The sequence below is a fragment of the Synchiropus splendidus genome, chromosome 1 (genome assembly GCF_027744825.2).
Source record: "Synchiropus splendidus isolate RoL2022-P1 chromosome 1, RoL_Sspl_1.0, whole genome shotgun sequence".
Taxonomy (NCBI): domain Eukaryota; kingdom Metazoa; phylum Chordata; class Actinopteri; order Syngnathiformes; family Callionymidae; genus Synchiropus; species Synchiropus splendidus.
In genome coordinates, this window is record NC_071334.1 from 34272452 (window position 1) to 34294619 (window position 22168).

Consider the following 22168-nt stretch of genomic DNA (forward strand, 5'->3'; position numbering starts at 1 on the left):
ATGGGTTTTTCTCCAGCTACTCCGGTTTCCTCCCATGGCCGAAAGCCATCCTAAGTTAATAGGACAATTTAAAATTGCCTGTGTTGAACTGGCAACCTGTCCAGAGAAGGCAGGAGCGGTGTGGTGAAACAGAGTTCCTGACGGATGTTTCAATATGCATAAATCTGCACGACGAAGTTGATGCAGCTCTGTTTAAGCTGTGGCTTCTGAACAGAAGAAAACTCAGTGGGTAATATCTTTTTATACCATAAATGGCAAAACCATGTCCAACTAACAGGAGGAGTGAATCTTAAAGTAAAGAAACAAATTGAGCAGAGAATTTAGAGTGAAGTGGAGTGAAAAGTATGTTTGTGTTTCTACTGGCCTCTAGTGGACTTCTGTAGACTGGCTGATGAACTAGCCCCCTACTGTGTGACAGAAATAACACCAGCTGGTCTGAAAAGACTCAATTTGCTGTACGAAATCAACCAAGCCTGCCAGGTGAGGTCATCACTAGCAATTAGAATGTTTGTGTTCATGCTAAAAGACAATCTCCTTCACTGTGGGGAACCCACCCTGGAACCTTTGACCTGCCGGTCTCCTGCTGCACAGCAAAAACCTTTTTCATTATACATTCCATATTTACATACGTATGACTGAAAACTAACTGGGATCGCTCACTTGGCACGTCTGTGGTAAGTGTCCTCCAGTGGGGTGAGAGGTCACATCAGGCTGACCGCACCACGGTGCCAGAACATTACAAAAAAACGAAGGTATTGTTTGACTCTAACCCTGCTGGACCCTGTGAAACTGAAACCTGCTGACCCGCTGCTTCTGTTGCCAGGACTGAAACGGGCTTCTCATCTCCAGCTGGGTCTTTGCCTCCTCTGTTTTCTTCTCATTCACTGGATTAATTAAATCGCTGCTCGCTGCTCTCGTTTCATTGTCCCGCAGCCTCTTTAACAGACCTCTCCATTCACCCCAAAATGGGTCTTTTATGGGGTGGGCTCGAATCTAAAACAAACTTCACTGCTTCAAGTGTGTGGGAGCGGAAACATGTGCGATGTGGACGAGTGCTTGATGAGTCTGGGACACAGAGGCAAAGTTACACGGAACATAAATCATCAGCGGTGGAGAGCTGAAGAAGCTACAGATGCTAATGATGCACACTGGTTCCACATTTATGATCCTAAAAAGGCTTTCATAGTCTCGACAAGTCATCTATTCCGTACAGTGATTCACCTTTGGTCCACGGACTGCCAGACAAGCCTCTCTCCTGCCATTCAACCGGCTGAAGGGAGGTTTGGTCTCTCAACAGCAACGGAATGAAGAAGTTTCAAGCCTGGACCTCCACACTCTGAGGTGCTGATCCTCATCCCTCACACAGACCTGTTGCGTGATAAATGTCCATGCATGTGTTCTGTTGTTTCGCACTCATTAAGCAACAATGAGCACCTGAACCAGAATCCTAGACAGGCCCATTACAGAAGGCTTGGTGGAAACAATATTACGTTGGTGGTCACAATGCCATGGCTGATGGGTGCTCAATGAGCTGTCACCTTACTCCTGTTTACAGAAGCACCAACACACAAAATCCACTGTAGCGACCGGAGATACATGGCGCTGGAGCCGTAGCCGTTGAAGGCACCGGGAGAAATTAGTGCTTTGCAGTGGACAATAGTGACTCAATCACTCGCATCATCTTCTTGTTTTTGCTCAGCGGGAGAAAACCGTAGCACAAAGAGGAAACCCATGCACAGAGGACAGTCAAACTTCATCAAAATCAACAAGTCTGGCACCTTGTGTCACCACCGAGCCAGGTTTATTGTCCCCATCATTTTTAAAACTCACTGCTTCACGGGCACTCAAAAACCACAAACAATAAACAACGAAGAAAAGTTTTTGGAAGGCCAGTCCTCGCCTGCAGCTGCCACCCTGGACACCTAATCTACTTCATTAATGCTCTCAGTCGACCATCAGCACTGAGCTCCCACAGTCCTCTCTGGTTTCATCCGGTTCGGTCCGTGTCCTGGCTAGCCTGCAGCTGGACCGCTCCGATCATTCGACTGCGACGCCATCAGCCGCTGTGGAAACTGGCACCCAGCATGTTCATGTTTAACAGTAACTGTTTGTTGATGATAGCAAAGACAGTCCAGTTAAAACCTTACAGAGAGGAAATTAACAATGGACTTGTATTAAAATTTACTAACCCATGATGGTCGAAATTATTAATTCTCTTTTTTTTTATTTAACGTGAAATCAAGTTAACATGATTTCTTTACGTCTAACTTGTCTTGGATGAATGATCTAAAATGTTGCAAAATGCAAAATTAAAATATTCTTTTTCTATTCCTATTATATTTCTCCAATTTACAACAAAGCAGTATTGCAAACTAAAAAAGGACATTTTTCCAAAATGACATTTCTTTAATATAATGATGAGGTCACCGTTTCATTTGAAAGCTAAAATTAAAAACAAGGTTTTCGAAATTGCGTTTAGATTTTCTACTTATTTATTTAAAATGTCTGAAATTACAAAGAAATATGCCAACAAGATTACTGAATTCCATTTAGTCTGTCGGGGTCAGTCAAAGGTCAGAGGTCAGGATCTCCTCTCCACCCATGGCACCATCATAAAAACTGCAGGGAGACAGTCGACATTGTTTTCGTGCTGCTCGGTTATTAAAATAGCCACAGACAAGAGAGACTGTTCCCAAAAGGAATGTTGGTTCTATCATCTCTAAGTGGTCAGACCGGGGCCTTACATCAGAACCAATGAGACCAGGGGTGTGTGAGTGAGTGCAACGAGCTGACCCCACAAAGATTTGGGCGTGCTAGCGTGTGCATGTGCGTGTGCAAGCCATCAATCAAACCGTGAGCAAGAATAAATCAGACTTTCATTTGCGACATTTTGGTTCCCACAAACTGATGCAGAGAACATGTCCCGGGTCTTGTGGCCTCCTAAGCCCCATCCCCTCCTCCTGTCCCCCTGTGGCGGATTAAGTGGGAGCCAGCTGTAGTAGTAGGGGGGTGAGGGGTGTGTGTACATTCTGCCACAGGACGCTCCAAGGTGACCCCTGGCAAAAGCTGGCATCACATCTGCAGCCGAGGCCGGCCCGTCCTGACCGCCATCAGGCAGCGCCGGGTCCTCACCACCCCCAGTGCCCTCCATGCTGCCCGGCTGGCGTGCAGAGAGGAGGGGGTAATATACATATGCTGTATGTGCCTTGTTTGAGAGTGTATGTCTCTCTGTGTTGTCTATTGTTGTTTGTTTATGCCTCAACAACATTAATGTGGTCAAAACTTGAGGACCAAGTCTGCGATGGTCACACACTACATCACGGACCCTCAGAGGTTCTGGGACCCCACAGATTAAAGGAACGGAGTGTGCATGTGTGCCAAGGTCCCCTAAGATGCCCCCGCCAGCTGCTCTTCCGAGTGGGGCCTGGTGGGTGGAACAGAGCCGGGAGGGTGGGGGTCACCAACTCTCCCACCCCTAAGGCCTGGTGGTCCGATTCCCCGGACAGGACAGTTGTAAGTAATGGGATTCCGCTCAAACAGCGGCACCTCTGTGAATCACCTTAATGAGGAGCCAGCAGGAGACGGTGGGGTGGCTCCAGCAGAGGGGCCACCCCTCCATCGTGCTGCTGATAAAGTGTTGGAGTTAGAGCTGAAAAACAAACACGCACATCCTTCTCTTTTGGAGGCTGTTCAGCCATGTCTCAACACAAAATGGAGACGTACTGTAGTTTCAGCACTGATTCCTGACAGTTGCATTTTCATACCAGAGATATGAGCTATGACCGTCCGATAGAGTCAAATCACAATGTCACAGCAAGATTTTGAGACCTACTAATCATTATGTAATGGCACCAACATCTCAAAACCACATGTCAAACTACTATATCAGCAAAACTGCTCAGTCTACCTTAACTGCCGATCGCAAATGTAACTCTTGTTAGCATGTATTGTTACTTGGACCTCCTCCCTACAAGAAACGGCAGGTTTGTCTCTGCTGAGACTCCACTGTGAGTCCTCGACGCAAGCAGGACTCAAACAGCTGATGTCAGAACATCTGGCTCCCTGCTAATCGCCGCAGCGCTGCGCTTAATGAACAAAGTAGCGCTCTGGGTTGCGGCTTCTGCGTCCATTTGTGTAATTGTTTAATCACTAAGGTTGCTATTAAAGCATTAGCAGGTTAGAAAACATCCAGCGTGTTGTCATGTTGCTGCAGGGTGGGACAGAGGGTCATGAATGATGTGATTAATTCTGGAGAATTCCACAGCTGGCGCAGTGCAGTTTGTAGCTCCTATCAGTAATATTTAACTAGCGAGGCTGACACAAGTGAGTCAATTTTATGAGACCAAAACTTAACAGGTTTTCCTCTTTTTACCTAGCAGGACATTATCTTGACACACACACACACACACACACACACACACACACACGCAAAAAAAAAAAAAAAAAAAAAAAAAAAAAAATATATATATATATATATATATATATATATATATATATATATATATATATATATATATATAATGCAAAGAAATGCATGTTTTACGTACTTTAACGTTTTAAAGTCTTTTTTAAAATCTATTGAGTTTCTTGCTCCTATTCAGAAGTGTGAAATTTCCCAACTTAACAGACGCGCAGGACGAGTAAATATCCAATCGGAAGCAGCTTTCTCCTAATGCTGAGGCGTCTTGGCAGTTTGCAGAACAGATTGGGGAAGTCTGCTTGGCTGTCAGGATATTTACGATGGCAAAAGTCCATTTCTGCCATCAGAGTGAGCGGGAAAAAAAAACACCCGACGCAGCCACACTTTAACTGAAGACTGACACCAAGGCTGGCAAACGCACTCGCAATGGCTCCAGACCAACTGCACACACACACCTCCCAAATAACAGATGGTGTTTCTGAATATTGTTTCCATTTTTTTTACTGTTATAATCACAAAAGTGTGTGAAGTAGCAGAGCGTGACAATCGCAGCCCAAGTAGTGACACTTGAACTTCTCAACTGTTCGACTGTCTACTCTACAAACCCACATGTATTCTCAACACACCGGAGTTGTTCAGGGTCTGCGACAGATCAAAGCAGCAGTTTCTGCAGTACATTCACGAGACCACATTTGCAACTCTTCAGTTCCAAGTTCAAGTGACAAACACTATATTACCAAATTAGTATTTGCTCACCCACCATGACTCACATAAGAACTCAAGTGTCATCCCATTCCTAACCCATATGGTTAAATATGATGTTGGTCCACCTCTTGCAGCTATTACAGCTTCAACTCTTCTGGGAAGGCTGTCCACAAGTTTGAGGAGTGTGTTTATCGGAATTTTTGACCATTCTTCCAAAAGCACATTGGTGAGGTCAGACACCAATGTTGGTCGAGAAGGCTCTCAGTCTCAAATTCATACCAAAGGTGTTCTATTGGGTTCAGGTCAGGACTCTCTCAAGTTCATCCACACCAGACTCCAGAGTCATCCATGTCTTTATGAACCTTGCTTTGTGCACTGGCGCACAGTCATGTTGGAAGAGGAAGGGGCTGCTACAAACTGTTCCCACAAGGTTGGGAGCATGGAATTGTCCAAATTGTTTTGGTATCCTAAACCATGCAAAGTTCATTTCAATGGAACTAAGGGGCCAAGCCCAACTCCAACAAAAACAACCCCACACCAAAAGTCCTGCTCCACCAAATTTCTCACTTGGCACAATGCAGTCCGAAATGCACCGTTCTCCTGGCAACCTCCAAACCCAGACTGGTCCATCAGATTGCCAGATGGAAAAGCGTGATTCATCACTCCAGAGAAGGCGTATCCACTGCTCTATAGTCCAGTGGCAGCCTGCTTTACACCACTGCATCCGTTGCTTTGCATTGCACTTGGTGATGTATGGCTTGGACGCAGCTGCTCATCCATGGAAACCCATTCCATGGAGCTCTCTGCGTACTGTACATGGGTTAATTCAGTCCACATGATGTTTGGAGCTCTGCAGCATTTGACTGTGCAGAAAGTTGGCGACCTCTTTGCACTAGGCGCCTCAGCATCCACTGACCGCTCTTCGTCAGTTTACATGGCTGACCACTTTGTGGCTGAGTTGCTGTTGTTCCCAAACTCTTCCATTTTGTTATAATAAAGCTGACAGTTGACAGTGGAATATTTAGAAGCGAGGAAATTTCATCACTAGATTTGTTGCACAGGAGGCATCCTACGACAGTTGCACGCTGAGCTCCTGAGAGCATCTCATTCTTTCACAAATGTTTGTCAAAACAGTCTACAGGCCTTGGTGCTTGACTTTATACACCTGTGGCCAGGCCAAGTGACTAGGACACCAGATTCTGATCGTTTGGATGGGTGACCAATAGAGAGCATTAAACCAGTTTAGGATTCTACTTTGAGTTTCCCCTTCTACTCCATGAGTGAAACCAGGATGGACAGACAAGCCTCGGTCACAAGTAATGCTGTCTCTCACTTCAGTGTCTGTTGAGGCAGAAGACCTGGAGGACGTTTCTGGACAGAGGGAAGCATGGAAATAATTTGGCCGCTGCCCCCTCGACCTGACTTCAGAATAGCGAGAGAGAGATAATCGACAGTCGGGTTTCCTCCAGTTTCAACCTGTTTCTATCTTTCTGGGATTTTTAACACTTTTATAAGATTATCACTTAAATCATTTCATATTCATACATTCCTTCACTCACTGATTTTATAATTGACTTTTTTCATCCACATTGATGCCAATGTAAATGTAAATTATATTCAATGTAAATTGAATAAAACATAGCAATATCTTATGAGACAATATAAAATTGCTTTTCCCAATTTTCTCAGGTCAACTTTTGCCTTCTCTTGTCAGTCATTCAAGGTTGCTTTTTTTCTGTTCCATCCTCGACCGCTCTTCCACCTTCAACTCATGGAGTTTGGATGGCTCTCTGGTTTCCTCCCTCTGTATGAAAACATACAGATGTCAATATCCCATGTAGCTGGGAAGAGGTACATGAATGAAATACTGTCCTTGACATTTTCCCTCAATTTTTTTATTTATTAATTCTACCACTTCTTGGTGTCTCTCTTCTTTTTCACAGTCACCATTTTCCAGTTCTGGACAGGTGGTGTAATCCTTCCTTGTGGATACCTTGTAACCTTACAGCAGGTAAGCAGTTGAAAATGGATACTGCAAATATATCTTTGAGGCTGATTGAGAGTCTGAATAACGTCCCATAGTTCCATTTAAAGAAGCTTAGATTTTATATACAGACTTAATCTCCACACAGCCAGTGGCCATTTCCAAACCCAAATAACGGCATTACAAACCAAACAACAAGAGCTTAGATTTGCCGAATCTCTCGTCTCTTCCTGCGTACAGCGAGCACCGGGCAGTATTTAGAGCAGCGAGAAACAGAAACCAGAAGGCTGTTTGATACCGAGCCTCAACTGGCACAACGCCACGCCGCCGAGCAACGACAAACAATGCTCACTTTGTTTAACCCAAATCCTTTAGGTCCAGAGGAAGGAGGAGGGAGGCGGCCTGATCTGTGCCACGACTGTCTGTGCACCTGTGCGCCAAACACATACAATCAAGATGGTATCAGTCAATGCATTTAGACCACATCGCAGCCACATGTAAAAACACTGCTGTTGATTATTCTGAGGTACAAAATCATGTCTTCTAGCGTGAGGGAAACAATGAAGACATGTATTTACTTATACAAGATGTTCCCACTCCAGAGTAGAAATGTGCTCTTCAACACTTGAACAGTAAGCCACAAAAGATGTACTTTACATCCTCTCACCACCATTAAGACATACTGCCTGAACGTATTTAACATTTACAACAAGGTACCACTTCTAAACAGCAGTCCAAAAGTTGTCACAGCATAATCACAAGAAGCACAATTCTCAAGTGTGAATCGTGGATAACCGTGTGTACTTTTAAGAATTCTCTAGATTAATTCTAGACATTTTTAACTCCCCAAAAAATAAGGTACTGAAAATGGGATATCATGGACAAGCAGTTTTTAGATTTCACTTTTTAATAAATGAATCATATGCAAATAAAAAATAAAATAAATGTGACTCCAAAAAGTGTCAAAGTTCTAAAGCAACTTCATCACGACTAGATGGCAGCACTGCAGCTCCTCCATCATCATCAACATCATCATCATCATCATCATTGTCCTATTGTTTCTCCTCCCAGCAGGACGTCCACCATACACACACAAACAAGCTAGTGGCCTGAAGAAGAAGGCGACGAAGGAGAAGCAGCTGTGTTGGCAGGTAGCCACGTTTCTCCAGGGAGGGGCAGACATGGAGCAGGACAGGAGGAAGAGGAGGAGGAGGAAATGATGAAGAGGAGGCGAGGAAATGTAATGATTAATATGACTGTGTGTGCACTCGTGTAAAAGTTTGTGCAATAAATGGCAGTAATGAGACCAGTAATCTGATATCAAATACAAACATCACACACTTAACTTGTGCCAGGAAGCTTTTATATTTTATGTTTACAGTTTAGTCCATTAATGCATGTGAAATGAAATGCACTTTCTTTCCTCTGTCACTATAGCCTTGACATGAAGAATATGAGATGACGCCATGCCAGAGTCAGGCTGGAGTGCGTGGTTCATTCATGTGCTAAGATCAAGCACAATCTAGGCTAGGCACGTTTATGATGAAATTCATATATACCATTAATTCCCAAGTGTACCGTTTTGTTTTTATTCACGACTTTGTTACGGATGAATCTTGGTCTACAAATCTTTATTTTCATAATAGAACACAATCTTTATCAGAAACCACTCCACCTATATCAAATGCTGTCTTGGTCTTGAAAGTCAAGTTCCCCCACGTGGTTCTAATCGCAACACAACATTCAGTCATCCTCTCACGAACTTGGAGAGTGAGGTATGACAATGCAGACTCCCAATCGACTACGACAGAGCAGACAACAAAAACTTGTAGAACCAGAAAATATACTGTATGTCGCATTTTGAACAAAGCCTTAAGTCACCAAGCTTTTTTCTAGCAGCTGTTCTGTTTGTGTTGTTTTGGAGTCACATGATGCATAAATAAAGGGATTGCTTATCTGAACTCACACGAGCCAAACAAAACAGGCTTCCAGCAGCAACAGTATTTTATATTAAAATATCAGACATGGGGTGAAAGAGTCAGTTCAACTGCTTTCATTTGGCTGTGTTCAAGGCCTCGTGCGCACTTATAAAATTGCTATCCAGAGACGCTTGGGAGCGATGGGCATCAATTAGATACATGGTTTGCATCACAGCTCCTCCTCCCTCTTTAACCTCCTGGACTGACTCCAGACCAGTTTGTCTGTTTGCTCACACAAAGCTCCAGCATCTCCTCTTCCAGCCATTCTGCTGCCAAAGACACCAGCAGGGAAACAACCACTGAACAGAACCTCACAGCACAGGATCCACCTGCTTGTTGGACGACACAGATTTATCCCAAAAACATACATGTGGGTAGAAAACAATCAGGGTTCCCACACAATGGTGATGAAATTCCCAACACTACATTTTCACGTTGATAAATTTCCATTTTTAAAGCTATTATTGTCTTTGATTGAAGAGTCAAGAAACAATGTTTCTGGACTTTCAAAGAAAAGCAAGAAAGATATATGAGCATAATTTACTATGATGGTAAATTGATATGTCTATAACATAACTGTATACAATCTGGTTGTGGTCTTGTGCATGATACTTTGTCTGTAATGACAACAGTCATCACAGAAAGAAAACAACTTCCAGTCTGCAGAACAACCTGCAGTTTTTAGAGCCAGGTGTGATGCTGAGCCAGCAGATGTGTACGAGTGGGCTGAGCAGCTCGGGTGTTCCTGCTCAGACTCAGGTCATTTGAGTTCTCCGCAGCTGCCCGCAGCTCAGCTTTCCAGTGCTAAGGCAAGCAGCACACAGCGGATATTGCCGCCTGGAGCAGCAGCCTTCTCACCGAGCTGCCAGAGTTTGACACAATCGCTCTCTGAAACACTCAGAAAACAAATATATGGAGAAGAAAGGAGGAAATGGGAATTGTGAAAGATGACATTATGGTGTAACGGGAGAGACACGTGAACTTTCAGGTGGAAAACTGACCAAGTTAGAAGAGGTAGAAGGTGAGAAAAACAGAAATGGGACAACAATCCAGAGAGAGAAAGGAAAGACATGTATGTTTAAGAAAAAGAGAGAGGGGTACTCAAAGAAAGAGTGCTAAAACACAGGAAGGAAAATAAATGGGAATGAAAAAGTGAGGGAAGAATGATAAACTAATAACCAGTGTAATGAAATTGTGAGGAAAAGGCACATAAAATATGAGAGCCACAAAAGGTACGGAGGGAATAACTGGAAAAAGAAGAACACACGGGAAACCCAAAAGATGGAAAGGAAAGTGAAGATAAGCTACAAAGACAAAAAAAAAGACTATCACGCTAAGGATAAATAATCAAATAAGAATAAGAGAAAATGTGGAGCTAAGGAAATGGAAAACGTTGAGCTTATAGTCATTTAGGAAAGAAATTAGCACAGTTGGGAGAAAACAGGAAAAAAAAAACTTCATTATATCACCCAAAGAAAAGAAAGGCGAAATGATTAAGTGGAGGCAGAATGAAAGTGAAACGTGAGACGAAGTAGATTGAACAAGAGGAGAAATGAAGGAGGGGTGAGCCGTGTGGAACTGGTGGTGACAGGCTGCAGCCGGAACTGAGGTTCTGCTTGTGACCTCACACTTGACACCGCAGGAAGAACCGCGGGAGATCAGGAGTCAGCCAGGACGAGTGGACGGAGGCAGAGAAAGAGGGAGGGCTGTCCAGCTCGCCATGTTCAGGAAGTTCAAGCAGACAACTCTAATCCCCCAATTTCCTCCCCTCTAATCATCTCTGGCCCGCTCCAAATTGGAAACATCTTCCCCACAATATGACACTCGCGGTGAAAAACTCACAGGAAGAACCAGACTTTCCTGGCGAGTCACGACACCGATGACTTGCCACTGCACAGGCGAGGCAGCGTCAACAGAAATTTGTTGGCGATGAAATGATTTCATCTCGGGAGGCGGAGGCAGTCTACTACCTCCTATCTGACTAATTTGGAACTCAATGTCAAACAACTCTTGAGAGAGTACTGGCTCCCGGACAGGTTAAAAAGTCGAGTTTTTATTTGTAAACAGGACACAAATTTTGACTAAAGCCACTGTTTATGGAAAAATAAGGAAGAACCTAAAGTTGCAACAACTCATCAGCAGGCAAATGCTTTTTTTCTTGAGGCAGGTGTGAGGGTGTCTGCAGAGGGCAGGCTGAGGCTCCTTACTCAGAGTACTCACATGACCTCTCATTGAAAACTGGAAACACCAAAAAATGATGTAATACATAGACAGCAATTAATTATAATAGTAAAGTCAAAATCTTTTTCTCATCCTCAAACCTTCTGCTTTAGCCAAGGACAACGGAGCTAGCGAGTCCAGGCCTGATTTAAGTCCTGAGTCCTGAGTCTGAACTCGGCACAGGCCAAAGTGTGACAGAAAGACGATCGCTCGGTATCGAAGCTCCAGATCTGAGAGCATCTGAACAGCACCAGGAAACAAAATGCTGGCGTTTCTGCACCACTTGCTCCATTATTAAAAGCTCCCGCTGCCTCCCTGTGCTTTGTTTACAAGCGGCCGGTGAGAGATAAAGAGTGTTTTGACAGCAGGAGGCTCGAACCCTTGGCTCATTGGCCCATCATTTAAGAGACGTCAACAGAACCCAAACCCATATGGGATCAGAACCAGTGATTTTGTTGTTGAGCTCATGCCTCGCTTCTCGTTCCTGCTCATTGCTGTCAGTGTGTGTGTGTCACGTTAATGAGCAGGACCCCACACAGAAGATCCTGCCTCCTCTGACCTACGAGCCCCCAAAACGCCTCAACAGATGATCCGCAATTATGAGCATATCCCCTTCTCTGGACATCAAAGAACCATATCAGAGATGTATTAATCGACTTTTGTTCCTTGACTATCATTGAATTACAATATCAATGCAGGTATTTTTGTATTTAATAAAATGATTTCAAAATGCAAAATAATAAATCTATGCAAATAAGATAATCACATGTTAATATAATATATTGTGCTGTGAAAGGGACAGGAATTATTCTAGGAAAAAAGTCATTTTAGGCTAAACACTTTGATTAAAAACTAATGAAAAAACGTGTTCATACAGAAAACGACATAAGAAATGTGGAAAATATAGTTGACAAACAAACATCCAGCTCCAGCTTTACATATTAACAAATGACTTTTTTTGTGGCCGCCAGTAAGCCCCCAAATTGACGGCCATTTCTGTTTGCTGAGCCGACCGATGAGTGTGAGCGCTGGCTCCCTGAATAAAACAAGTGTCTGAATTGGATACACAGCTATAACAAAGGAGTGTTAAAGATGGACAAATTAGACTGCAAATTGAACAATGTAAATGTATAAAAATTACTCACGTGTGCGTGAAATAATTTGTAAATCATTGATTAAAATTAGGATGTTCATAAGCTTTCATAAAGATAACATTTCTCAAAATATCAAAAACAAACTGTAGCAGAACAATACAACTCACCCGTAAAATAAGCACACCATTTTTATTTCTGTAAAAAATGTTTCTTCAAGACCTTGGATTTTGTTCATTAAAATGTCTGTGGTGAGTTCACCGACTGTGCAGAAAATTTGGCAACACTAGAATTTGACCTAAAAAATTCTAAACACAAATAGGCGCAACATCACTTGTCTTAATGTATCTTGACATTCAGCTTTGAGCTGAAGCCACAAACAAGAGTAAATTGGTGCGTTGCTTTGCACAATGTCGCTTAAATAGAGGGATCAACACAGTAATCGTTGCACTACAAACAGGTCAATTTGCACAAAGTATTTAAATATATTAATAACTTGTAAAACACAATAGTAGACTTGGGGGAAAAATGTAAGGATTAAGACTGCATGTCAGAATTCTAGGCAATTGAAATAATATTTATGTAGAATTTATTTATGTTATATGTTAAATGTAATTCTTCAATCCTGATTATTAAACACACAAAAAGCCAATGATTTATCTGATTAGGTCGAGAAAGGACGTCTACAAAAGAAATCCCTCGGAATATAGGGAAATAATAGCGGTTGTATTCTAATTTAGTTAACAAGATTAAAACACTTTTGTAAATCAGGAGCGGAACCGTTTCCTTATATGAACCCGCTCTAATAATCTGGAAGCATCACAGCTGCTTTTCCTAAATTGAATCCGATAATCCTCTTTGTGTTTTTCAGCTGGTTTAACCTTTTCGGACTGTGATACTGATGAAGCCGCTGCAGATTTAAGTGCCACTAATTATCCTTGAAAATGTTAAAATCGTTGAGGTAAAAGGACAGGGCTGCGGGAGGATATTTTGCTTAAGCTTTAAATGTTATTCAGATCAAATGTAATGTACTTCAGATCAATCAAATAAAGTCTTATCAAAATAATGTAAAGAAATGAGAAGAATAAAATAAATAGGTGATGAAAAAATTCGAATACAGAGCACAGAAATAGAACCAAAAGCAAAGAATTAGAATCACAAGTTTCTGTTTTGTTAATTATTGCTTCCACCAAAAAATGTTCACTTGATTGGAGATTTTAGGACTGTATTGAGTAAAACAAAAACAAAATTAAAGCTCAATTGAATTTTAATGACATATCTAACATCACATAAAGCAAGATTACAGACATGTTAAAATAAAATCATAATAATTTAGACAATAATAAACGTAGATTGATTTAAAAAGTTTTATTTTCCAGGTGGCACAATTCAATTTCTGCATCGACATACATTTACATGTGTCAGCCACATCATCTCTGTTTTAAATCTGTGTTAACGGTATTCCATTTCCTTGCAATGAATTTAAAATCTTATTGGGGTTATCTTTACAGAAGTAGTATAATAATGTCATTACTGCTTTTATTTATTTTTTTACTGCTGTATTCTTTTATTGTAGTATTTATTCTCTGATTATTTCTGAACAATAACCTCTACCTGTTACATGCTTCAAAGATCTTTGTTAAGCATCTTTGGAAACGCTCTCCTTTTTCCTCATATATTTAATTGACAAACTTGAGATTTTTGACTCACTTTTTTTGCACATTACCAGTAATGCAAGTACATATTAATTGTAAATTGAGAAAAAATGTTGAATACGTTAAGTCATGGACACTCCAGGACCCGGGCAACAGCCTCTCCACGGACACGCAGGTGGAAACCCCCCAATCCCATCGCCGCTGGAGGTCAACAGGACAGTATAAAGTGGATCGGAGAGCGGAGCGGCGGACGGCAATTCTCCCGCTGCTGTCTCAGATAAAGCCTTCTTTGTTTGCATATCTAGCGATTGCTAGTGAAATGAACCTGCAGCTTCCAAAAAGTCCCAAACTGACGGCAGCGCGGGACGACGCTGGCGACTGCTCTCGTGTGAAATGTGACAGTAATAATGAGCTTGTCCTCTAATGAACCGACTCTTTTATCTCCGCTGCTCATTTGTGACCACAAAAGGCCATTGTGCCGCCATCTCCCAGGGTGACCTTCCTCCTCCTCCCCTTCGTCACGACGACGGTGGTGGTAGAGAGTCAAAGGTCGCCTGGCCTCGCTGACCGCGGCAGGAGCGGTGCGGCGGCGGAGCGCGGTCAGAGAGGCGGCCGCAGCTGCAGCTGCGGAGCCAGTGTGAGAGGCACCAGAGCCGGCGTGTATCTGTGTCCGTGTGTGTTTACTCCCTGGCGCGGTTAATTGCCCGAGTGTCAGAGCTCAGGAGCCGATGCTCACTCCATACTCACGCACGGTGGATTTTGAAGCGACGCGCCGGAACAAAAGCGCGACTTTCTGCGCGTTTTCACACAAGTTTGCTCACAATTAAACCCGGTCCAACCCAACCACAGAAGCAGGTTCAAACATCCACTCTTAGAAGCAGAACACGGCGATGACAGTTTCAGTTTGGGGATTTTAAGAAAAAGGGAGAAAAGTGGATAAAAAATGCCCTAACTTACCATCCACCAGGTCCTGGCCGAGATGTCGTAGCAGAGCTGCCATTTGATGGAGCCTTCCGAGGTTTTCCCTGCCATGACGCTGTCAGCAAGCTTCATCTGATGCAGACACCGGAGATAAGACACCTAGTTGAGAAAACATTTGCACTGGCATGTTGGGCAACATGTAGCCCGCTCCATACCATATGGAATCATGGGTAAAAAAAAAAAAAAAAAAAAAAAAGATCCTTGACAATGAACCAATCTCAAGCAGACCCCGTGGCAAGGTGAGCGGCAGTCATCTGCTCAGGGAAACACACACACCCCCTCACTCATGCGCGCGTATAGCAGACATTTTCACGCATCACCGACTCGCGTCTAGCTCTTTCCTGCTCGTTTAATTAGGTCTTGACCATCGGCAACAGCACTGCCCGGTCGGGACTCGAACCTCCTGGATCCAACAGCACGGCAGGTATAAGAGGACCGCGCGCGATCCAGTGCGCACCGGACACATGCTACTGCTTACATGCTGTTTTGTTTCGGATTTACATTCTTCCTCTCTCTCTTTCTCTCTCTCTCACCCTCCCTCAGTCTGCTCTTCCATCCTACTTTTCTCATTTTTCAGGAGGGGAAAGCACGTTTCGGCATAAATACCCCCAGACAGACGGAGCCGGTGGAAGTTTGGGGTAACTTTTCACGCTGCGTGGAGCCGGTCAGGTTGGAAGACAACCGCCATGCTATCAGTGAGTCCCGTGGTCCTTCATATCTTTAATAGTAAGTTTACTATAAATTAATTCAGTCAATGCTAAACGTGACGATACACCAAAACCAATATAAACTGCAGCATGAACAATGTACACAGAAACTAACTCACAATATGTGATAGCGGCACATATTGTTAGTATTTATGACGTCATTTACAGTTAATATAAGGTCACTTGGTCATAAAAAAAAGTTTTGCAAATGGCTCACATTCCGCTTCAAAGATGTCGAGTAGACATTTCAGGACGTTGTGTAAGCATCTACTTGATTTGGCATTGCTACTCAGTCGGTTCGAAGTAAGGAACAAATTCAAATTACCTTGCTTTGAACGTTTTCGGGCCTTTGTATGCCAGTGCCGTGCACGTCTCAAAGTCTCAACCAGAAACTCGAACACTGTCGCGCTCAAACGTACGATTTTCTCTGAGCTAGCCAACTTGCTATTCCGAATATGGTGCGTTCATGGACACCTAGGTTGCCCAAGTTTTCTACTTCCTCCTGTCAGCTTTAAACGTGATAATAAATATTACAGGACCGTATGTTAAACACTAACGGCAGAGAAAGGGGGCTCCTGCCAATGTTCAAACCTGTTTACACCAAATCTACAATATATACATTTAGTTTTATTGTGTTAAATAGCGTTGTCATACGACCTTGTGTCACAAATGGTTCCCTCCATTTTGAGTTCGCGAATGATGTCAGCGTAACTCCAAACTACTGAGCGTCATGAATGAATTGGAGTTCATGATCGGGTTAAAATGATATTTGAAAATAGTAGAAAGATGAAAGCACGAGATAAGAATACTTTTACCAATAACATTACCGCTGACAATAAGGTAAACTGCGTGTTTTGTACGTGGGTGTTTTGTACATTTCATATTTGTATTAAAGCTGACTCATTGAAGATCATTCCAATATCTCTAACCAAGTCATGATGTCATTGTGTTGCAGGTCTCCGATGTGAAAAGTGAGGAAAGTGAACCTTTATCTTGAAAATGAAACCAGCCAGAAGTGAAATGTAAAGTTGAAATTATTGTCACTTTCGTACATGTATAGATTTAAACTCTGTTTTTCACTGACCCATGACATGAAAACAACACACATGACTCAGGACTTTAAATACATTTTAAACTTTTCTGATGAAGCTAGAAGGAAACACTTCTCACGTCCTTCAACAATGATTGACGCTTCCTTTGCCCCAGATGTTAAGTTCCCTGTTTCCACATCAAGTGTGTGAAGTTGCATAGATGGAGCAAGCAGTGTTATGCCACAACATAATGAGTCCTTTTTGTCTTTCAACATTTAAAGCAGCTCCACAATCTCATAATCAGCAAAACAGCTGAGTTTTAGTAACAGATCAGACATAGATTGCGGAGACATTTGTTGCTTATCCACCCTGCTGACCTTATGATGCTGTTTGCTCTGTTTTGTGTGTTCAACGGGATTTCCCAGATGACAGAGGCTAAACACAGAGCGGGGAAAAAAAGTCTTATTAATTTTTACTTCAGCAGCCGTCGACCCTGGCCATGTTGCTAGACATTTAATAAATAGGAATTATTTAAAGTCATTTCCTTAATCCAAACCTAGAACCCGAAACAGTCTGTCTTTTTATTGTCAATTTTATTCATTTATTTAAGAAGAACCGAAACAAAAATAATACGTCCTACTGAGAGCTAAAAACTCCCAAAAGCTCAGGTTGCTAATCAGAAGGGGGGAATACCTGAAACACGGTGGAGCCACCATCAAACAGTTCAGCTATTGTTGCAGCCAAACGGAGGAATGTGATTCGGCCGGAGATACGGAAGGACAGTGGGTTGTAAGGGGGGGCTCAGAGGAGCGGCCCCGGAGGTGAGCTGAGGGTGGGACCTCATGAATGAGGAGGGGTCTACACAAACCTGAGGAGGAACATGAGGAGGATGATTCTGAAATTGTTTTGATGAGGGGTCATGTTCTGCTGGACAGAACAGGTAGCCACTCTGCATGTTTACAGTAGATCCATTCCCCCTTTCTGAATTTTAGCAATTCAATTACTATAGTTAAGTTTTGGACAAACAATGTTGGTGATTGAGAGATCAGGAATAAAGATGAAGACCACCAATGACGTTCATGGATGAGGTGAAGAGGACATGAAGGTTTGACCAGAGAATGCTCAAAATAGGTCCACGTGGAGGACTTAGCTGCTGGAACAGCTGATGTGAAATGACCAAAAAGTCAGTGTGGTTCCAACCTGAAAAAGCAAGAAACTTACTTCCTGTAAATACTACTCCTACATATGTTCTAGCTGGTTCATTTTAGTTGTTCATGACCCAGGAATGTGATGACTCTTTCCACTGCAGGAAGTACTGCATTGGTAAACCTGGTTCAACTGACTGCTAGAGTTACTAAAAACAACTCCACCTCCATCATCATCCTCATCCTTTAGTCACACCTTCATGTCCTCAGTCATACATGAGCCTCATTCATACATGGGTTGTCCTTCTCTTCGTCCACCTATAACATTTTCCTACTTGTTTCTCATTCTTGATGGTTTTGGTCTGTCCTCTCCACATGTCCAAACCTTTGCAAACATGAGTCATCGATATACTTGTTCCTGATGTTGTGCTTTCTAGTCGCTCCTCATGACCACCATTGCATCTTCACCTCTGGCTGGTACTTATACTTTAAAGTCACAGGTGACTCCTCTCTTCACCATTTCCACCCAGCCTGCAGTCTCTTCTAGTCCTCCCAAACTTCCCCCTACATTTAAGAAAGTTTAAAAAAGCACCACATACTTTGTATTGTACATTCGTAAACCAGTTTTCAAAACACACTGCCTGAACAGGAAGCTTATCTTTTTCATTAAAAAATTGTAAATTGTGAGCATATTGACATACTAAAACATGTAACAAAGAATTTGCCAGGCATTCTTCCTCATGAGGTTGTAGATCCATCTAGACCAGGGGTCTGAAACTGATCCACAAAAGGGCCCCTAATTTAGACTGAATGGGAGATGGAGGTGGATTTGCTGTTTAGATTCAACGTAGAATCAATATATTTCTTACTTTGTGCTCCTCTGCTGTATAACAGGAAATTATATAATAAGAGACATAACTAGTAACACTTATATATAATGAATAATTACACCAATCATGGCCAGGAATATAATTCTAATTTCACAAATTCCAAAAATCAGTTTCTGCTATAACTACTTCACGAATCTTGAAGAAAGATTAAGGTTATCACAATGTTTAATGGCATCATTTGTCTAAAAAAACTGTGACTAACAAGAGAACGTGGCTCAACTTTTAATGTAAATTTAAACTTATGACTCAGCGGCCAAAAAATGCAGATGCTTTTATTATGCTGTCTCCAGATTGGCAAATTCCACATCATGGGTTATGTCGCTACAATAAAGCTGGCATTGTCATTTGAAAATTTGTTTGTACTTTTTTTTCCTGTACTTTTTGTGCTTAATAACTACACTACAAAACTAGACTATTACTTTTACATTTTAACAAATCGAACCTGAAATAAAAACTCCCCCTGTTTACACTTATTGATTATTTTATAGTCTATGTATTATTTATTGTGTAGTTCTTCTATAGTTTGTGGTCTTTGCCTAAAAGCCAAATAAGTATGTAAGCAAAAGCAAATACATTTAAACCACAACACAAATATAGTGTATATCATTTCAAAGCTTGTTTATCAAAGTTGAATCTTTTGTTCAGAATAAACTAATAGAAACAAATACTGTTCATGGCGTTAGCTTTGCAGCACTTTTCATTATTTACCTACCTGCTTTTGACGTGAAAAGAATGAATTTACAAAGACCTTTTCCCCTGTCAATTATTTTTAAACATTTGAATTAGATGGTCAAGTGATGTCTTAAATTATGTCGTTTTGTTTGATGTACTTGCTTTCATATACAGTCTATTTTTTAGCTGGTTCATATACATTTTTTTATTAATTCTGAAATTATATCAGTATTTTTTATTATATATTATAAATATTATTAATATTATTAATATCCAGCAATCAAGAACGTTATGAGTACTGATCACTACAGAATTATAATCAAATACAGCGTTTATTATCATCATTTAAGTTAGTAAAAATAAGAAACTCAAATAAACACAACACAACATGAACCCCTGACTGAAAATAGAAATAATTACTGCTTTTATTTATTTATATATTAATACCTGATAACCGAAAACGATTAAAAAACGGACTTGTTTCCTGACGTTCATTCGGGTGCCTGTGTGTTACTGTGTGACTTCAGTCAGTAGGAGGCAGTGTTGAGTTTTTACACCTCAGCGGTTGAGCGCCGTGTTTCAAGACTATTCAGATAGTTGAGTATTCGTCAGCAGAGCATTTGCTCATGTCTCAATGTAGTTTTTTAGGGTAATTCATTCTTCTTTGATGTGGAATATAAAAAAAGCTACTGTTATCATGCTTGACTATTATTCAACAGCTGAGACAGAAGGCTCAAAGCCATTATGCATTTTAATGATTGAGAGAATACAAGAAAGAATACATGTCACAATCAATGCTAAAATTATTCTTGTTTATCCATGTGGCATCAATGTTTGTATTTTGCTGCTTTAATGAGCCAACACAACAACACGTTTCTCCAATTTACCCTTTAAAATATGTGAATTTCATTTCCTCCTCGTACGGAACCAGAAGAAGAAAAAAAAATGACCTGATTGTCAACATCTGTTTTCTCTTCCCCTTTGCTTTGTGGAGCACGGTGGTGCCCGTGGGCACCACACAGCAGCACGTTGCCACCCGGGCCCGCGTCCACCCAGCTGAAGCTCACTGAAGCTGAGTGTCCACATGAAGACGCATCATCAGAGACAAGAGCATTACCAGCTGTCACCTTGGCCATATTAAATGATCCTGCCGCTGTGGTATTGTTTTGCTGCGCCACGGGTCGTCCACCAGTTGGCCAATGCAAAGAACATTAATGGGGTAAAAAGAAGAGCTGTTTGTGAGTCCCACATGAACTAGAGCGCTTACTAAACCACCTCACATGGTTTGATCTCTCACTGAAAAATGAACACGATGACGTGACATTATGTTGCTGTCACGTTCATAAGCCAAGTAAATGTATGTTAACCACCAAACAAATGACAAGTTTGCTCTGACAGAAAACAATCACTTTAAATGATGCGTTGAGGTGCAGTCCAAATGGTAGGATAATGCAGCAGAACCAACTTATGTAACTAACTACACAACGGTTTAGTACTTTAGCATAAGAAATTGATGGCTGCTGCATGTTGACGAGGGCATGCCGGGGGTGTCACATCCTTGCAGAGAAAACTGTTACATATGTATACATGCCAATTTTGGTGATAAACCACATCATTACTACATTGTGATGCTCCTCTAAGTAGTATTTCAGGTCTTATGTCTCCACGTACTTCAAAAGGTGTTAGCACAACCTTGCCATTATAAATGTATAAAAAGTGAAAACTAATTTGTTGTTCTAAATGAAGTCTAATCCTACAGTGTGATAAAGAGTCGAATGATACAAAGATTGGATGTGGTATTCTTCAAGGGTCATTTCCTGGGAGACTTCTCTTCAAAACGTGGTGACTTTCCCAACGTTTCTTATCCTGGAAATGTACTCCAAAACCCAGAACCTGCTTGAACTTCATCAAATTCTGGAGCACATGTTTCAAACCTGCAGAATTATTGCAGCCAGGCACGAGCACAGGTAGTCCATTTTCCCTGCATGAGAAAAGTGCCTCTACTCGGATAAAGACAAATAACTGACAAAATTGACTCACACCATGGGAAAGGCAAAAGATCAAAAGGGAAATTTGAAGATCTTGCCTCTGGGATAAAAAGTCTGTGATCAAAATATCTGGGATCTCTTGAGGAGAACCTTCTCGTTTGCCTTTTTATCTTCAGTTGAAATATTCCTCCAGAACGTCCAGTAATGTTCTGAAGTGCCATGTCCGAATGTGCTAATGAACCCTCCTTGCATTGAAAGTGCACAGGACGCCTCAAGCTTTGTCCTCCGCTCAGAAGGAGAGTCAAATTTGACCAAATCCAGGAAGCTTTCACTCTAAACTAGAGTGTTTATTTTCATGCGTTTCTTTCCTGGTGCTTATTGCTGTCAGATGCTGCACGGAGAAATGGAAACCACACATCCTCCCGGCCTGCTGCTGTCAGTGTGTGTATACAGTCGAGTGGAGAGTGTAAATAGCAACTTGTTCTTCAGAGCGGCTGGTGAGGAATCAGGAACATCTGAGCTGGAGTGAAGAATATATCTGAGAAAGCTTGCCTCTCCACTGGACCTACCCCGTCTCCCCCTTGTAGGCATTTCAAGATGGGAATGCTGTGTTACGTACTGATGGATTCTACGGCCTTCATTATGAACCCGAGGCTAAATAAAGTTTGTGAAAAGGGTGAAACAACCAGGTGATTTTAAG

General features: G+C 41.9%; 1 protein-coding gene and 1 long non-coding RNA gene across 5 annotated transcripts in view; one reads left to right on the forward strand and one right to left on the reverse strand.

Annotated features, from left to right (window-relative positions):
- Nucleotides 1-16173, reverse strand: part of nfia (nuclear factor I/A) — a 129123-nt gene extending 112950 nt beyond the window's left edge. For 2 of the 4 annotated variants that reach the window (XM_053855919.1, XM_053855894.1), the window contains exon 1: nucleotides 15012-15502. In XM_053855919.1, the coding sequence (XP_053711894.1) occupies nucleotides 15012-15107 (96 nt within the window). In that variant the 5' untranslated portion in view covers nucleotides 15108-15502. Of the gene's footprint in view, nucleotides 1-15011; nucleotides 15505-16067 lie in introns of those variants that run through there. The other 2 variants (XM_053855902.1, XM_053855910.1) reach the window with 2 other exon arrangements.
- On the forward strand, nucleotides 15207-19194 carry LOC128753818 (uncharacterized). Its single transcript, XR_008413880.1, has 3 exons — nucleotides 15207-15459; nucleotides 15579-15730; nucleotides 16698-19194. It is a non-coding gene; the product is annotated as an uncharacterized LOC128753818 (long non-coding RNA).
- The last annotated feature ends 2974 nt before the right edge of the window (nucleotides 19195-22168 follow it).